At 46.2% G+C, this 16,806-nt stretch overlaps 1 protein-coding gene across 6 annotated transcripts in view; it reads left to right on the forward strand.

Annotated features, from left to right (window-relative positions):
* Positions 1-16,806, forward strand: part of ITPR2 (inositol 1,4,5-trisphosphate receptor type 2) — a 313,187-nt gene that overhangs the window by 209,272 nt on the left and 87,109 nt on the right. For all 6 annotated transcript variants that reach the window (XM_081927580.1, XM_081927582.1, XM_081927583.1 and 3 more), the window contains one exon: positions 15,184-15,292. In XM_081927580.1, the coding sequence (XP_081783706.1) occupies positions 15,184-15,292 (109 nt within the window). The remainder of the gene's footprint in view (positions 1-15,183; positions 15,293-16,806) is intronic.

Consider the following 16,806-nt stretch of genomic DNA (forward strand, 5'->3'; position numbering starts at 1 on the left):
CCTCCTAATGATAATTTTAGTTTCCCCATTTATCCATACTTCCTTTAATTTTTTTCCATTTTTTTATATAATTATCCTTAAATAAAATTGTATTTTTATTTGTAATCCATATCCCTAAGTAGTTCACTTTATTTTCTATTTTTAGTCTTGTTGTTTCCTCTAATTCCTTTTTCCCTTTCTTGCCTATATTTTTAGTTATCAATTTCGATTTATCTTTGTTCAGTTTGAATCCTGCTACTTCGCCAAATTATTTCATTCTTTCTAATGCTTTTTTATACTTTCTTTTGGTGTTTCGGTTGTAATGATCACATAGTCTGCAAATGCTCTTACTTTGTAACACTGTGTACCACGACATATGCCCTTTATTTCTTCGTCCTTTCTCAGAACTATTAATAGGGTTTCTAATATTGTTATAAATAGGAGTGGGGTTAAAGGACATCCCTGTCATGTCCCTCTCTCAATGTTGAATTCTTCTGTAATTTCATTGTTTAGGATTAATTTGGCTCTTTGTTTTTTGTAAATTGCTTGAATTCCATTCATAATTCTTTTACCTAAATTTAAACTTTCGCAGCTTTTAATCATAAATTTCCAAGAGACACTGTCAAATGTCTTTTCAGCATCTACCAAAAGCATTGAAATTTCTTTACTTGGATTCATTTCGGCATATTCTATTAAGTCTATAATTATTCTAGTGTTGTCCTTTATTTGTGTGGCTGGCAAAAATCCTGCCTGATCTTTTTTAATTACCCTTTTTAGCAGAGTTTTCATTCTATTTGCAAGAACTCCAGTAAATATTTTATAGATATTGGCCTGTAGTTTTTTATAAGTCTCAAATCCGTACCTTGCTTTGGGTTAAGGGTTATCAATGCTTCTTGTCACAAATTGGGTATTTCTCCTTTGTCTAAAAATTCATTCATAATTAATTGTAATTTGGGAGATATTATTTCCTCTAATTTTTTATAATATGTTACTGAAATTCCGTCTGGTCCTGGCGATTTCCCATCCTTCATGTTTTTAATCACTTTTTTAATCTCTTCAAGTTCAACATTTGAATTTAAAATTGCATATTCTTCTTCTTCTTCTATATCTGGTAATCTATTTTCTAATAGGTATTTTTGGATTTTCTTTTCCTCTTTCAATTCTACTTTATATAAATTTTTGTAATATTTTATAAATCTTTCTTTGATTTGTTTTGGGTCAATAATTTCTTTTTCTTCGTCAATAATTCTATTTATTACTCTTTCTGCCTGTCTTTCCTTAATAAACCATGCCAGCATCCTACCCGGTTTATTTGCCTTTTCAAAGTATCTTTGTTTTCTCCATGTAATTTTTTTTCTCAACTTCTCTATTTATTAAATTCGATAGGTGGGCTTGTAAGTTCTTTATTTCTTGGAGGATATCTTTATTTTTTGGGTTTTTCACTAAATCTTTTTCTTTCTCTCTTATTTGTTTATTTATTTCCATAATACTATTATCTTTATTTCTCCTTATCCTTCCCATTTGTTGTATTACATACCCTCGCATATAGGCTTTACTCGCTTCCCAAATCATTTTTTTATCTGTATCCAGATTTCCATTTATTTCATAGAATTCTTTCAATATTTCCTTAGCCCTTTTAACCCTTTGATCATCTCTCCATACCTCCTCGTTCATTCTCCACCTTCCCTTAGTATGATTTTGAAATTTCATATATACCGATACTGGATTGTGATCTGATATCGATCTATTCAGTATCTCTGCTTTTTCTAAACTCAACATCAACTTTTTTGATAGCCATATTGCCTCGATTCATCCCCCAGATTTTTTCGCCTCCAAGTAGTGGGTTATGCCTTTAGCACTTGGATTTTTTGTTCTCCAGGGATCGCATAAATTAAAATTCTCAATTAAGTGGAAAAAGGAGCGTGGTAATCTACCTGAACTCGACATTTTGTCTCTTTGCGTTCTGTCCATTTCTATCAATGTCACCCCATTAAAATCTCCCATAATTACTATATTTTCATCCACATAATCCCATAATCTCTCTTCCAATTTTCTAAAAAAAAATCATCTTTTTTTACTATTCGGAGCATATATTCCCACCACTATGATTTTCCCTTCTTTTGTTTGTATTTCTACTCCAAGTACTCTACCTTCATCATCTTGCAATAACATTTGAGATTTCAACATTGTATTTACATAGATGACCACTCCCCTCTTTCTTTCCGTTCCAGATGCTATATATTCCTGTCCTAGTCTCGTACTTTTTAACACCCTTATATGAGTTTTGGATATATGTGTTTCTTGTATACATATGACATCCCATTTTTGCTTCTTCTATAATTTCCACAATTTTTCATAGTTATCTTGAAATATGTTAATATTCCTGGCTGCCAACCATATTCCCAAATATTTAACTTTTTTATATAAACGTTTCTCTGTCTTCTGCTGTATCTCCTTTTTATCTTGCTCTGAAATATTCTTCTCTAAAAGCTGTCTTATTTTTATTCAATTTAAAACCTGATACTTGTCCAAATTCCTGTATTTTTTCTAATACTTTCAGTAATGTGTTTATAGGGTCTTCAACTGTTATCACAAGGTCATCTGCGAATGGTTTCAATTTATATGCTTTATTTCCTACTTTTATTCCTCTGATGGTTTCTTCTGTTCTTATATTTCTCACCAGAGCCTCTAATACTAAAATAAACAATAATGGTGGCAAGGGGCATCCTTGTATTGTCCCTTTGACATTTTAAATGTCAATTGCTTAATTCAGTTGTTGCTCCTCAAATGTTGCAGGTTTATAGACTATTTAGTAAATGTTCAGCTTATTTCCAGTTATTTCACTTCAGTTCCTTAGTTGTTGCAGCGTTACAGTTTATTACTTTGGTTCCTAACCAAGGTGGTACTTTCTGTCAGTTTCCCAACTGTCTATCCATCACACCCCTGAGGTACTTCTAGCAGTATCACAGTAAAAATTACATTCACTAGTACCCTTAACAAACTACAATTCCCAGGATTTTTTGTAGGAAGGCAAGACGGTTAAAGTAGTATAAATGCATGTGACCTTGGCATTGTTCTTGCCCAGCACACATTCCTGACACATGCTGTAGCTTTCAATATAGGGGGAAAACCCACCAGCTTTACTGGAAATTTATGTATGATCCGGAGACTCACAGGAGGGTAAAAATTAGTGTTAGAATGTTTACATAGCAGACTTATTCCTGATGTAAGATTAACATTGAGGTAGCCAGATGGACCTTCACAGTATTCATTATCAAAATACACAATTGTTGAATGTGTTCATTTGTTTTAGTGTGTAGAACATGTTGTGGCTTGGCTGTTTAGGCAGAAGAATAAAGTTCACATAGGTGTAGCCAGGATTTTTGTTGGGGGGGGGCAGGCTTTTGTTAAGGTGGGGAAGAACCTCAGATGTGTATTGATTTGTATTATTGGGGGGGGCAGCTGCCCCCCATTGACTATGCCCATGAAAGTCCAAGTTACTTCACCTCATCGTTCACTCCAGGTGCTACCCACTTGAATCACCACTTCACACAAACCTGTTGGCTCATTAGGAATGTGAATTTGTGGAATCTGCACAAGGTTAAGAAGGCGTCCCTCTTAATGTTTCTTCCCACACTGGAGTCACCACAAAGACTACCCAAACTGGATAAACTTGCACGCTGGTGAAACACATGACTATTATACTATTCTAGGCAAATTTTCTTAATCCACAGTCTTACTCCTAAACTAAAGGTTTCTTTCCTGTTTCTCCAAGCTGATTTGCAAAAAGTTTAGAGGAAGCAACCACTGTATCCTTCATATTCCCAGCCACCCTGGGTGCAACCTGAAACTTGCAGAGCGCCTAACAGGGTCTCATTTGAATGTCTTCTGCGTCTTTTCACATTTCCATTTTAAGATTGCAGCTTATTGTAGACTCCATGGTTTCACTATGAAGACAAATTTCCTCTGGCCAGATAAAACTACTCTGTGCTTCACATCTGAAACTCAGCACACTGCAATCCATTATCAGTTTCTTTTACAAATTTACAAATTTGTTTTTCTGCTGAAAGTTTAGACTGTTTTTGGCTGTTTTTTCGCCTGCTCTCAAGTGAATTAGCCTTTTCTTTATAGCAGAGCACTTTCTTTCGCTACTATAAGCTTCTAATTTTGTCCAGCTCCTTTGGAGGAGTGCCTGAATTATTTTGCTGCTTCTAATAACAGGGGCAATGAGCAATCCAGGGTAATCCAGTTTTTTTACCACTGAAAATCTTACTGAAACTCTCTCTGGCTTTTGTGATTTCAACAAATCACAGTCCAGTATAAATACAAATTTTTGTGGTAATAAAAGCTAGAAAAACAAAGCACTATCCAGCTGAAGTTTCCTTCCTGTTTATTTCAGTTACTGATGTTTTATATGTGTTTTGTTATCTCCCACTGAAATAAATAGGAATTGTGGAATACACCCAACATGCAGATGTATAAGGAAGGAAATAAGGATAACAGAGAGAGAACAGACAGAAAGACGTATGTTGCCCTCCATTGTGATGCTGCAAGCAGGGAGTCAACCAATAAAAGTGATTGGCAGTATCATAGACAACAGTAGTTAGGCTATCCCTATCCAGATATGGGCATAGCTGGGCCACCAGCTGAAGCTGATGGAAGGCACTCCGGGCCACTGAGGCTACCTGAGCCTCAAGTAACAGTAAAGGATCCAGGAGGACCCCCAAGCTACAAACATGCTCCTTCAGAGGAACTGTAACCCCATTAAGAGCAGGCCATCTGGTCTAGGGAACAACCCACTAATCAGGCAAACAAGTTGGGCCCAACATTGGGGGGGCAGTCAAGTGTGCATGATGTGTCACATGTGCGACACCCCCTCCATTCGGCCAGGCCTGCCAGGACGCACCAGCTGTTATGTACTGAATTGAATAGGATCCAAACTGCAACAGTCTGATTGGTCCTAGAACAATAGGATCCAAAAGGCAGCAGCCTGATTGGTCCTAGAACAATAGGATTCAGAATGCAGCAGTCTGATTGGTCCTAGAACAATGCAGCAATATGATTGGTTGGCAGGAACCACCCAATCATGCTCCAGATAGAAGTGAATCCACAACCTGATTGGCTTACAGTAGAATTCCAGAATTAGCCAATCATGTGGGGCCAATGTGCAAATAATGTATATAAAGCAGATACTTTGAGGGGACTTTCATTCATTCCTCCTCACCACTATGAGCTGAATAAAGAGCATGAAATCACTTTGCGACTCTGAGTATATTTCACTGGCGACGAGGATGGGATCCCGCTGAGCTGACTGCCACACACAGCACCGCAGCACCGCCACCTGCCGCACCGCTGCCCCGCACCGTGTATCCAGGCTTCAGCTCCGGGACCCAAGGAACTCAGAATGGCAACCGAAAGCAGCTTCTCGCCGTTCAACCCAGCATCTGGAGACTGGGAAGCGTACGCCTCCCATTTCACCTTCCTCCTAGAAGCCAAAGGGATCACCGATGAAGAAGACGCCAAGAAGAGGGCAATATTCTTCAGCGTCTGCGGAGAGGAGACGTTTGAAATCACCTGGGCTCTCCTTGCACCTGAAGACGTCGCTACTGTTCCATACAAAACAATAATGGAACAGCTGAAGGGGCACTTTTCGCCACAGCCCTCAGTGGTGGCTCGTCGAAATGCCTTCTACGCAAAGTGGCAAGCCCCTGGGGAAACCATAACTGGGTTCATGACCTCTCTCCGCCAAGCTGCCTGGTTCTGCAACTTCTCAGAGCTGGAGAACATGCTTCGTGACCGCCTCGTCGGTGGCCTGAAGGATGAGAAGCTGCAACGACGCCTCTACGCTAAGAAGAACCTAACGTTCCAGGTCGCTCTGGAGGAGGCCCTGGCAACGGAAGCTGCCGAGAGGTCGACGCAAGAGGCACGGCCGAGCCAGCCGTCCCAACCGAGGGTCCACCACGAAGACCTCACCAACGACTCAGGATCCGACAGGGAGGAGGTGCACTGAGTACAGGAGCGCACTCAAGCAGCCCACATACCACAGCTGCCTCGACAAGAAGGAGGGAGCTGCGCAAGCTGTGGAGAAAGTCATGAGAGGAGGACCTGCCGTTTCCGTAACGCAGAGTGCAGGCAGTGCAGAAAATTGGGACACATCGCCCGGGTGTGTCGGGCTCGGCCCACCCGACACCAGGCATCAGATGACCAATCCAAGAGCCCCAGGTCCCGGGGCCCAACGCACCAAGGCAACTCAACGGAGCTCACGGACTTCTAGGTATACAGTTGCCCCACCCCAACGTAGAGAAAATTTATGTAGAGGTACGGATAGAGGGGGCCCCATGCCGCATGGAGCTTGACACGGGTTCAACTCTATCCATAATCTCGGCAAGGACCTTAAGGAAACTGTGCCCTACTGGGGGTCCCAAACTCAGGCCGGCCCCATTCACCCTCCGGGACTTCCAGAAACGTAAGGTCCCCACAATGGGGGTGGGGACCTTCAGGGTGCAATACAGAGGGCGGACGCGGCAACTGGACTTGCTTGTGGTCAAGGGCCCCTACATTAGCTTACTGGGATTGGCATGGTTTGGACCACTGGGGCTAGCCATCACCGGGGTGAACCACATGAGCTTACAAGTGGACGTGGATGCCATATGCAAGGAATTTCCGTGGGGTTTTCGATGGGAAATTGGGACAGTATATGGGCCCCCCCATTGCTCTACAGCTTGACCCTGCAGTACAACCGGTCAGGCTCAAGGCCCACCGGGTCCCGTTCGCCCTGAAACCCCGTATAGATGAGGAATTGGACCGACTCGTGGAGCAAGGAGTGCTGGAGCTGGTGCCTAATGCCCCTGGGAAACCCCAATCGTCACACCTGTCAAGCCTAATGGTTCGGTCCGCACCTGCGCAGACTACAAATGTACCATAAACAAGGCCCTCACGGCCCATGCATACCCAGTGCCAGTGGTCAGCCATGTCCTTGCCACCCTGGCTGGGTCGAAAATTTTTGGCAAACTGGACTTGGCCCAAGCATATCAACAGCTGCCAGTAGATGAGGCTACAGCAGAGGCACAGACGATTGTGACGCACAGAGGAGCGTTCAGGGTAGAGCGGCTGCAATTCAGGGTCAGCGTGGCACCAGGCATATTCCAGAATCTAATGGACTCTCTCCTTAAAGGAATTCCTGGTGTCACCCCCTTCTTCGATGATGTGTTGATTGCCGGGCCCACACCCAAGGAGTTTGAGGACCGCCTCTGCACCGTTCTGCACCGTTTCCAGACGGCGGGTCTCAAGGTGAAGCGGGAAAAATGTCTACTAGGAGTGCCTCAAGTGGACTTTCTGTGATTTATGGTGGATGCAGAAGGGGTCCACCCAACTGGGGACAAGGTATGGGCCATTTGTGATGCCCCAGCGCCCAAGAACAAGACTGAACTTCAGGCCTTCTTGGGACTATTGAACTTTTACCATTCCTTCCTTCCCCACAAGGCGGCGGTAGCGGAGCCCCTACACAGACTCCTGGACAAGCGGGCTCCTTGGGTGTGGGGCCAGCGCCAGGAGGCCGCATTCCAGGCAGTCAAGGACTTGCTTGTCTCAAACTCGGTCTTGGCACACTTCGACGAGAGGCTGCCAGTTGTGCTAGCATGCGACGCCTCACCCTATGGCATTGGCGCTGTCCTGGGACACCAACTCCCGGATGGAAGAGAGGCACCGGTGGCATACGTTTCCCAGACACTCAACGAAACCAGGTGGAACTACTCGCAAATCGACAAGGAGGGTCTGGCAATCGTGAAGGGAGTAAAAAAATTCCATGATTTCTTGTACGGGCGGCCCTTCACTGTGGTGACTGACCACAAGCCGTTGCTGGTTTGCCCCCGAAAAGCAGACCCCGCAAGTGCTGTCTCCTCGCGTCCTCAGGTGGTCAATTTTCCTTGCCAGCTACCAGTATGCACTGATTCACTGCCCTGGGAAGGCGATGGGCCATGTGGACGCCCTCAGCAGGCTACCACTACCAGAAACAGGCCCCGACCCAGCACCTGCACAAGAGGTTATGAGCCTGGAGCTGCTTCCCGACCGCCCCATTCAGGCACAAGAAGTTGCACACCATTCCAAGAAAGATAGGGTCATCTCCCGGGTCCTGGACTGGGTGTGGAGGGGATGGCCCAGCAGCAGCCCCGGGCCAGAATTCGCCGGCTACACAACCCGCAAACATGAACTGTCAGCCCACAAGGGGTGCCTGTTATGGGGAAGCAGGGTCGTTGTTCCCCAGCCCCTCCGCAAAAGGGTCCTCACAGCCCTACACGAGACACACCCAGGGGTAGTAAGAATGAAGGCCCTTGCCAGGAGTTATGTGTGGTGGCCGGGGATCGACGGAGAGATAGAGGCCTGGGTCAAACACTGCCAGGCCTGCCAAGAATCCCGCCCAGATCCCCCAAGGGCCCCAGTCCAGTCCTGGGAGTCCGCCCGAGCACCATGGTCATGCCTGCATGTGGACTTCACTGGCCCCTTTCAGGGGAAAACATTCTTCATAGTGGTGGACTCCTACACCAAATGGCTGGAAGTCGCACTGGTACCGTCCACTTCTACGTCCGCAGCCATCCGGTTACTACGCAGGCTGTTTGCAACCCACGGGCTCCCTGACACTCTCGTCTCAGACAACGGGACTGCATTTACGTCAGGACAATTCCAAACCTTCACAGCGCAGAACGCCATCCGCCACATCCGTTCGGCGCCATTCCACCCAGCCATCAATGGCCAAGCAGAACACATGGTGCGGACCACCAAGGAAACTCTTCGCCGCATGACGCAAGGGGATTGGGAGTACCGCCTTGCCACATTCCTTCTAGCACAGCACAGCACCCCCAGCTCAAGGACTGGCCAGAGCCCTGCTGAACTACTAATGGGTCGGCGCCTTGCAATCAGATTGGACCGCCTTCACCCCGATAGAGTTCAGGATGAGGTAGTGGTGGGGGAAGGCAGGAACCCCCGGACCTTTGAGGCCCAGGACCCAGTGTACGCAAAGAATTTTGGGGCAGGCAGGCCCTGCATGGATACCCACCACAGTCACCAGGGTCACTGGCCCCGTGCCGTACGAGGTGCTAACAGATGGGGGGCAATGCTGGCGCCGCCACTGCGACCAGATACGGCGACGATTCCCGGGAGAAAACCAGGAGGAGGAGGACAGGTCAAGGGAGTCCCAAGGGAACAGTGGGGCAGTGAGGCCCATAGAGCAGCAGGGGCAAGCAGGAGAGGCAGAATCAGTAAATACAGAGAGGACCCGTGAGGCCGAAAGGACACCAGAACCAGAACTACGACTGAGCAAGCAGGTTGCACCAGACCAAACAGCCCCATCACAGCCAGCATCCTTGGAACACGAACCAGAACCTGAACCCCGGACCAGGGAACACCCCAGGCCGCAACGCACACGTAGGCCGCCGGCGTACCTTGAGGACTATGAATGTGACCTCCCGGGCAGGACTGGAACTTAGAGGGGAGGGGTGTTATGTACTGAATTGAATAGGATCCAAACTGCAACAGTCTGATTGGTCCTAGAACAATAGGATCCAAAAGGCAGCAGTCTGATTAGTCCTAGAACAATAGGATTCAGAATGCAGCAGTCTGATTGGTCCTAGAACAATGCAGCAATATGATTGGTTGGCAGGAACCACCCAATCATGCTCCAGATAGAAGTGAATCCACAACCTGATTGGCTTACAGTAGAATTCCAGAATTAGCCAATCATGTGCATCCCATTGTGTAAATAATGTATATAAAGCAGATACTTTGAGGGGACTTTCATTCATTCCTCCTCACCACTATGAGCTGAATAAAGAGCATGAAATCACTTTGCGACTCTGAGTATATTTCACCAGCCAAGTAGAGGGGTGGCAACGCTGCCACAGTTCTTCTGCTTATCTCCGCCTCCTGGGTCAGACCCAACCCAGGAGCGGAGCTGTAGCTAGGTGCAAGGGAGCTGGCAGGCAGAGAAATGGCCTTCCCTGGCCCTCCTGCTCAGCTTCGCAAATTTGCTGAAGCATATTTCACACAAAGCAGTTTGTGTGTCTCAGTGAAGCAGCAGCAACAGGGGAAGATCCTCCAGTTGAAAGCCTCCCATTTCTCCCTCAGTCCTTCTCTCCCGAGAAACTACTTCTCCTATCCCCACCACTTGTTGACAGTGAAGGGGGTGACAGTCCCACCCGCTGGCTGAGCCCTCAGCGCAACTGCCCCTCCAGAGGCGTTCAAACTGGGATAGAGAGAGCATCATTGCTCAAAAAGAGAACTTGTCCCCTTCCCCTCATGAGACCTGCAGCCCCGTCCCCTTTAATGAAGGAGGCCTTTCAGCCATGCTCGCTTGGCCAAAAGTTTCCTCTAATCACCTTGTCTGTGTCAGTGGAGGTGGGGAGGAAAGCGAGAAATCTGGATCGGCAAGTTGCTGGCAAAGGCAGGGTGGGAACCACAATGGCGAGGAGAACCAGTGGGAAGGTGGCTCAAATCTGTTTGATTGGGCCAGTTACTGCTCCTTTTGGTGCACCTTCCCAAGGCTGGAGCCCCAGTGTTTGTCACAAACTGAAGGACATGTTCTAAAAGTTATCAAGGGGTTCAGGCTTCCATCCTACACTTTCTAGTGGAGAAAAAAGTGGAGAAAAAAGGAAAGATCTGTTTGGACCTAGTGATTTTCCTATACATCCTCCACAAACCTAGGCATGTCATGTTGGAAGTAGGAATAGTGTCATTACTCGTGGGGAGTTGAAACATCTGTATGTTTGCAGTTTGAGATGCAGCTGAGCTGTGTCAGTGGCCCCTTTCTCTGTGAGAAGCTGCTGGAAAATCTGGTACATGTTTTTGGACTTTTATGCTGCAACTATAAGGACATATTGACCTGTGGGATGGCTGTTGAGGCAGAAACCTGTACTGATTTAAATAGAGGCAGGATGGATGCAAAGTCAGTGTTGTTAAATTTGTGACCTTGTCCCAGCTTGGAATTATATGGGAAAAGGAAGGAAGGAAGGGGTCATACCGTGCAACTGACCCATTTTAACAGAGACATTCTGGATGGAAAGAAACCACCCTAGCTTCTGATCCCAGTCCTGGATATCTCAGAGCACAGGACCAAAGGGTGAGTGTTTCTTCATCCCACCCTGTGACATGAGTCAGTTGACTTACACCAGAGCATGGGGGGGGGGGGCAATATCTCCCTTGGCACTGAGTCTTCTTCCCCCTTCCATTGCGGCCCTTCTGTGTCTGTCCCACCATCGGAGGAAGAGGCTGCACTGACTGATGCAGCTTCTCCCTAGGCTGCACCAGCCAGGGCAGCTTTGGCTGAGGTCCTGCTGGCACAAGTGCATACACACACACACACACACACACACACACACACACATACACACACAAAGGGGGAAAAATTACTGGACCCAATATCTTTTGCCACTTCCATGCCTTTGCTGTAAAAAAAAAAAGAAAAGATCCTAGGACTCCTGGGCTACTCCCTACAATGCAGAGGTCCCTGCCCCATGTTGCATACAATCAGTATTTCAGCACTTGGGGAAGACAACAGAGGAATGGAAAAAAATGAGTGGCAGGGCTTGACAATAGGTGTCTGTATCCACAATGCTCTTGCACAGGTCCTTCAATCAAATTGTCAACATTTAGAGAAAACAGAGGAAGCAAAGGTTTTGACAATGGGTGTCTGTCTTCAAATCTAGGCAGGGGGACATAAAGAAACTAGATCTAGATGTAGGAGGAAGCTGGAACCATAAGCACAGCAGGGTCTGTTCTAGTGAACAGGCAAGGGCAGAAAGCCCTTATTTATACCAGGAAGTTGTATACTTCCTGCCATTAATAGCCTTGAAAATGTTTGAGCATACACTCTTTGACGTAACTCACCAAAACAGCCCCTAGATTCCGATCATTTTTTTCAAGCTTGCCAAGAAAATACAACTATGCTGTGAGGTACAATGTACACAACAGCATTTAAACATGATTGATTTCAATTGTGAGAGAGGATAAACTTCCTTTTCTATATTGTAGCTCACAGAGAATATCTAACAAACTCAAATATGTGTCTGTATAGCCAGGATGACTTGATATATATCCCCTTGGGGGGGGGGGGAAATCTTACAAAATCAAGAGGGTAGTCCCCTCCTAGAATATAATAAAACTGAATGCAGGAGTCAAAATTTTTATTTCCTCTTCTTGACTTACGCTGAAACATTATTTTCCTCCTAGAAATTATCTCCTAGAAAATTTGTCCCTTGCTGTCAATGAGCTTGTTTCTTAGAACTCTTTAAAACCACATATAAATTACTGTTGCTTCCCTGAGCCTTTGTTTATATCCCTTGCAACTATTGTCAGAGACAAAAGAATGGTATTAATGGGTAACAATAAGACTCTTATGCCGTCTCTTCAAAGCTATACTATGTCTCCTACTGTTGTTACATAAGAACTTCGAGTCAGCTGAGCGCTATTTACATTCCACACACATACAATGCTAAGCGTTATAGACGTCATTCTAGTCACTGTGACCAGCAGATGGGGAGAACTTGTGTTCCTAAATGTGAATAAAAGCATTGAGATGAACATGATGTATGTTTGCTTTCTCATTGTCATTGTTATTAATTTGTTTAGCTACTGTTGCAACCCACCTTGGATCAGGCCATGGCCCATCAGTTGAAGACCACTGTTATTGGGTACAGCAGAGGTTTTCGGCCTCTTTGAGTCCACAGCTCCCTAAGCCAACTCCATTCTTTCTGCGGCTCCCCTGTGGGGCTCAGGAGCCCAGTTATGTCACCCCTTGCCTGCAGAGCTGGCAGCCTCTCACCTTTTCCAAACACCCTCCCTTGCGGAGTGTTCCCTCAGCCTCCTCTCTCCTCCCCTGCTGCTGCCACCCCTGGTCTGTGAGCTACCCCTTCCCTCTTCCCCAAAGAAAGGTGCCTCCCAAAGGCACCATTTGCCAGCGGATCTTATTGCCAAGGCTGCTGCAATAAACAGCTGTGCCAGCCTTTGGGAAGCAGAGACATGAGAGGGCATCAGAGGAGGGAGGGAAGGAAAGAGGGACAGAGGTTGGTGTTACCTGCGCTACCCTGACCATCATTCAAGGCAGGCACCCCAGGGTTGAAAACCACTAGGGTGCAGTCTTTGTTCAGGTGGGATGTATAGGTCTCCAAGTCCTACTCAGAGTATCATTGAATCATAGAATGTCACACAGGACGTTCACCACCTTCACTGGTTCCAGTTTAAAGGAGAGGTAGAGCTGAGTATAATCCACATACTACTGAACACCCAGCCCAAACCTCCTGATGATCTCTCCCAGCAGCTTCATTTAGATGTTAAAAAGCTTGCGGGAGAGAACAGAGCGCTGAGGCACTCCACAAGTGAGTGTCCAGGGGTTCAGACACTCACCTCCCAACTCCACTTTCTGGACACAGCCTAGGAGGAAGGCATGGAGGCACTGCATGGTATCCAGAAGGATACCATAGTTTGATACCATGGTATCAAAAGTCACTGAGAGATCCAGCAGAACCAAGAAACAGCTTTTACCTCTGTTCCTAGCCTGCCGGAGATCATCAAGGGCCGTACAAAGTGGGAGGCAGACTGCCCCGGGTGCCACTCTGGGGGAGGGGGGGAAAGATGGCCCCTGCCTCCCTCCAGCTATAGAGCAGCCAAGGGCGTGCACAGTCCGTACAGGCTGCTGCTCTTGCACGCCATCCATATGGGCATCTGTACAGGCTGCGTCTCGCATGGAGATTGTACGGGATGCCGCGCGTGCGCAGTTCGTATGGGCTGCCACACCCTGGGTGCCAGAGAGGGTTCCTTCGCTACTGAGATCATCAACCAGCGATACCAAGGTGGTTTCAGTCCCATGATGGGGTCTGAATCCTGATTGGGAGGGATCCAAATGGTCCACATCCTCCAGACATGCTGGGAGTTGTTCAGTGATCACACACTCAATCAACTTGCCCAGGAATGGAAGATTTGAGACTGGGCAATAATTGGCTATAATGCCTGGCCCAAAGATATTTTTTTAATAACCTCTTCTTTAAGTGGGCCTGGATGGGCAAGGATCGATTTTATGAGCCAGGATGGGCAAGGGTCAAAAAGGCAGTTGATTGGTTTCACTTGTCCAAGCAGCACATCCTCAGAGGTAACAGGTTGAAATTGATCCCGTACAACTTGACTAGACAGAGCTCTGGCATTCTCCCTCCACAGCCTTGCACCACGGTGGAGTCTACCCTTTTCTGAATCTGAGCAAAATCACTGTAGTGAGGGCCCCAAGATCTCCTGCAATGATTTTGTAAAGTTTTTCAGCAGATAAAGTTATCTCAGAGAATGTGGATAGGCTGCTTGGATGAGTAAAACCAATCACCTGTCTTCTTGATCCTTGCCAATCCTACTCAGACAGTCATTAGCTCCGGTTAACTCCGCATTCCAGCGTACCACCAGGGAATCAGCTGATAGGCCATCAGCACGGGATAATACATCCCCCACCACTCTCTGAAAATCATTTGGATCCACTAAGTGGTGAGAGCAGACCATTCAAATCGGTCCCACCTCCCTGCATCGGGGATGGTCACTGAGAAGTCTAGTTGCACCAGGAAGTGATCTAACCATGACACTTCTTTTGTTCCACTTAAGTGAACAAACTCATGCCCAAAGCACTAAACACCAGATCTAAGGCATGTCTGCGGCTAAGAGTAGGGCCAGATTTATTCAGGAGCAGCCCCATGGAGGCTATGCTTTCCATGAAGTCTTGAGCAGCCCCTTGTAGGGTCATGTTGGCATGGTTGTTAAAATCCCCAGGGACCACCAGACTAGCTGTCTCCAGAAGAACATCTGCCACAACCTGAAGCAGCTCCTCTCCCCTCCCTCTTTCATAGCTCATATATGCACCTCCTGGCTGTATGCATATGAATGGGAGGAATTAGATCTTCCTGTGGATTCTGAGCATGAAAAGAGCATATCTTGAGTCACATTTTTTGGTCCATCTAGCTCCGTATTGTCTATGCTGACAGGCAGTAGCTCTCCAGAGTTTCAGACAGGGGACATTCCAGGCCCTGCCTAGAGATGCTGGGATGGGGTCCTTCTGCATGCAAAGCAGATGTTCTACTGCTGAGCTATAGGCCACTGGTAACATAAGAGCCAAGACTATGGAACTACTTACTGGTGTGTTTACCAGAAGCTGTGACTTTTCCTACTGTTTTTATCTTCTTAAAGGGTAGCAACCTGAGGAAAATACTTCTCAATCGCTATTTTAAAGGTGACTATGGAACCAGTGTCAACGGTCCTCTGTCCAGCAACTACAGCAAAGCAATGCAAGGAGGAGGTACGGTAAATAATTATAATTAATAAATCAGTTGTTGAACATCTACAATAAGAAACTATTTCTGTTCAAAATGGAATATGTCTCAAGCAAGGAAAAATGCAATTTGAAAAATCAAGCATACACACCCTTTGATTTCCATGAGAGAAAGTAACTCTCCTATTGAAACCAAGGGGGACTGTGGCTTGATTCAGTGCAGGAAACCAAATATGTTCTGTGAAATCTTGTACATGTCTGCTTAGTTTTGACCCCCATTGACTTCAATGGGATTTAGTCCCTGGAGTGTGAAGGGTTGCACACACAGTGTGGAACTTACTTTCAGATAACTAAGGTATCAGATTACAGGGTTAAAGTGCTTAGCTTTGACCTGACCTGGCCTGGCCTGACCTGACCTGAAAGCCTTACACAGAACTTAGTGCATTCAGCACTAAGATTAATTTTAAAATCAATGTCACCCTCCAACATAGAGTGCAGCATACTTAAGTCCATTGATTTCAGCAGGCTTAAGCACCCTCAGTGCCACACTGGATTTTGGACTAAATGTACTTATTATTATTTATTGAATTTATATACCAGGAGGTCTCAGGGCAGGTCACAGACTAAAATCAAATATAAAACCACAAAAGACGTAATCAAAATAAAAACAACACCCCCCCCCATTTTAAAAGGACATAGGATGTCAATCAAATCAACCAAAGGCCTGGTTAAAAAGTAACATCTTTGCCTGGAGAGAAGGCAACAGGCAAACTTCACTGGGGAGAGCATTCCATAGATGGGGAGCCACTGCAGAGAAGGCCCGTTCTTGTGTTGCCACCCTCTGCACCTCTTGAGAAGGAGGCATATGAAGAAGGGCCTCAGATCATTTTCAGGGACTGGGTAGTTTCATATGGAAAGAAGTATTGCAGTCCTGATCTGTTTAAGGCTTTATAGGTCAAAACCAGCACTTTGAATTGGGCTCAGAAACGAATTGATAACTTGTGCAGTTGAACCAGGATTGGTGTAATATGCTCAAGCCATCTTGCTCTGGTGAGCAACCTTGCCACTGAATTCTGCAGTACCTGAAGTTTCTGAACCATCTTCAGAGGCAGCCCTATGTATATCACATTGCAGTAATCTAACCTTGAGGTTACCAGAGCATCGACAACAGTAGTTAGGCTATCCCAGATAGGGTGAGCCACTAGCCGAAGCTGATGGAAGGCACTCCGGGCCACTGAGGCCACCTGAGCCTCGAGTGGGAGCAAAGGATCCAGGAGGACCCTCAAGCTGTGTACCCGCTCCTTCAGAGGGAGGGTAACCCCATCAAGAGCAGGTGACCTCCCACCCATCTGGTCTAGGGAACCCCTCGCTAACAGTGCCTCAGTCTTATCTGGATTGAGCTTCTGTTTGTTGGCTCTCATCCAGTCAATTACCAAGGCAGGATCAAATTTATAAACGAACTTAACTGTATTGATACAAAAATTGCAGTAATTTTGCAAGAAGACAAAACTAAAATTTGTGACCTCTGTAAACTAAACATG

This window comes from Podarcis melisellensis (assembly GCF_964234715.1).
Source record: "Podarcis melisellensis genome assembly, chromosome: 10".
NCBI lineage: Eukaryota > Metazoa > Chordata > Lepidosauria > Squamata > Lacertidae > Podarcis > Podarcis melisellensis.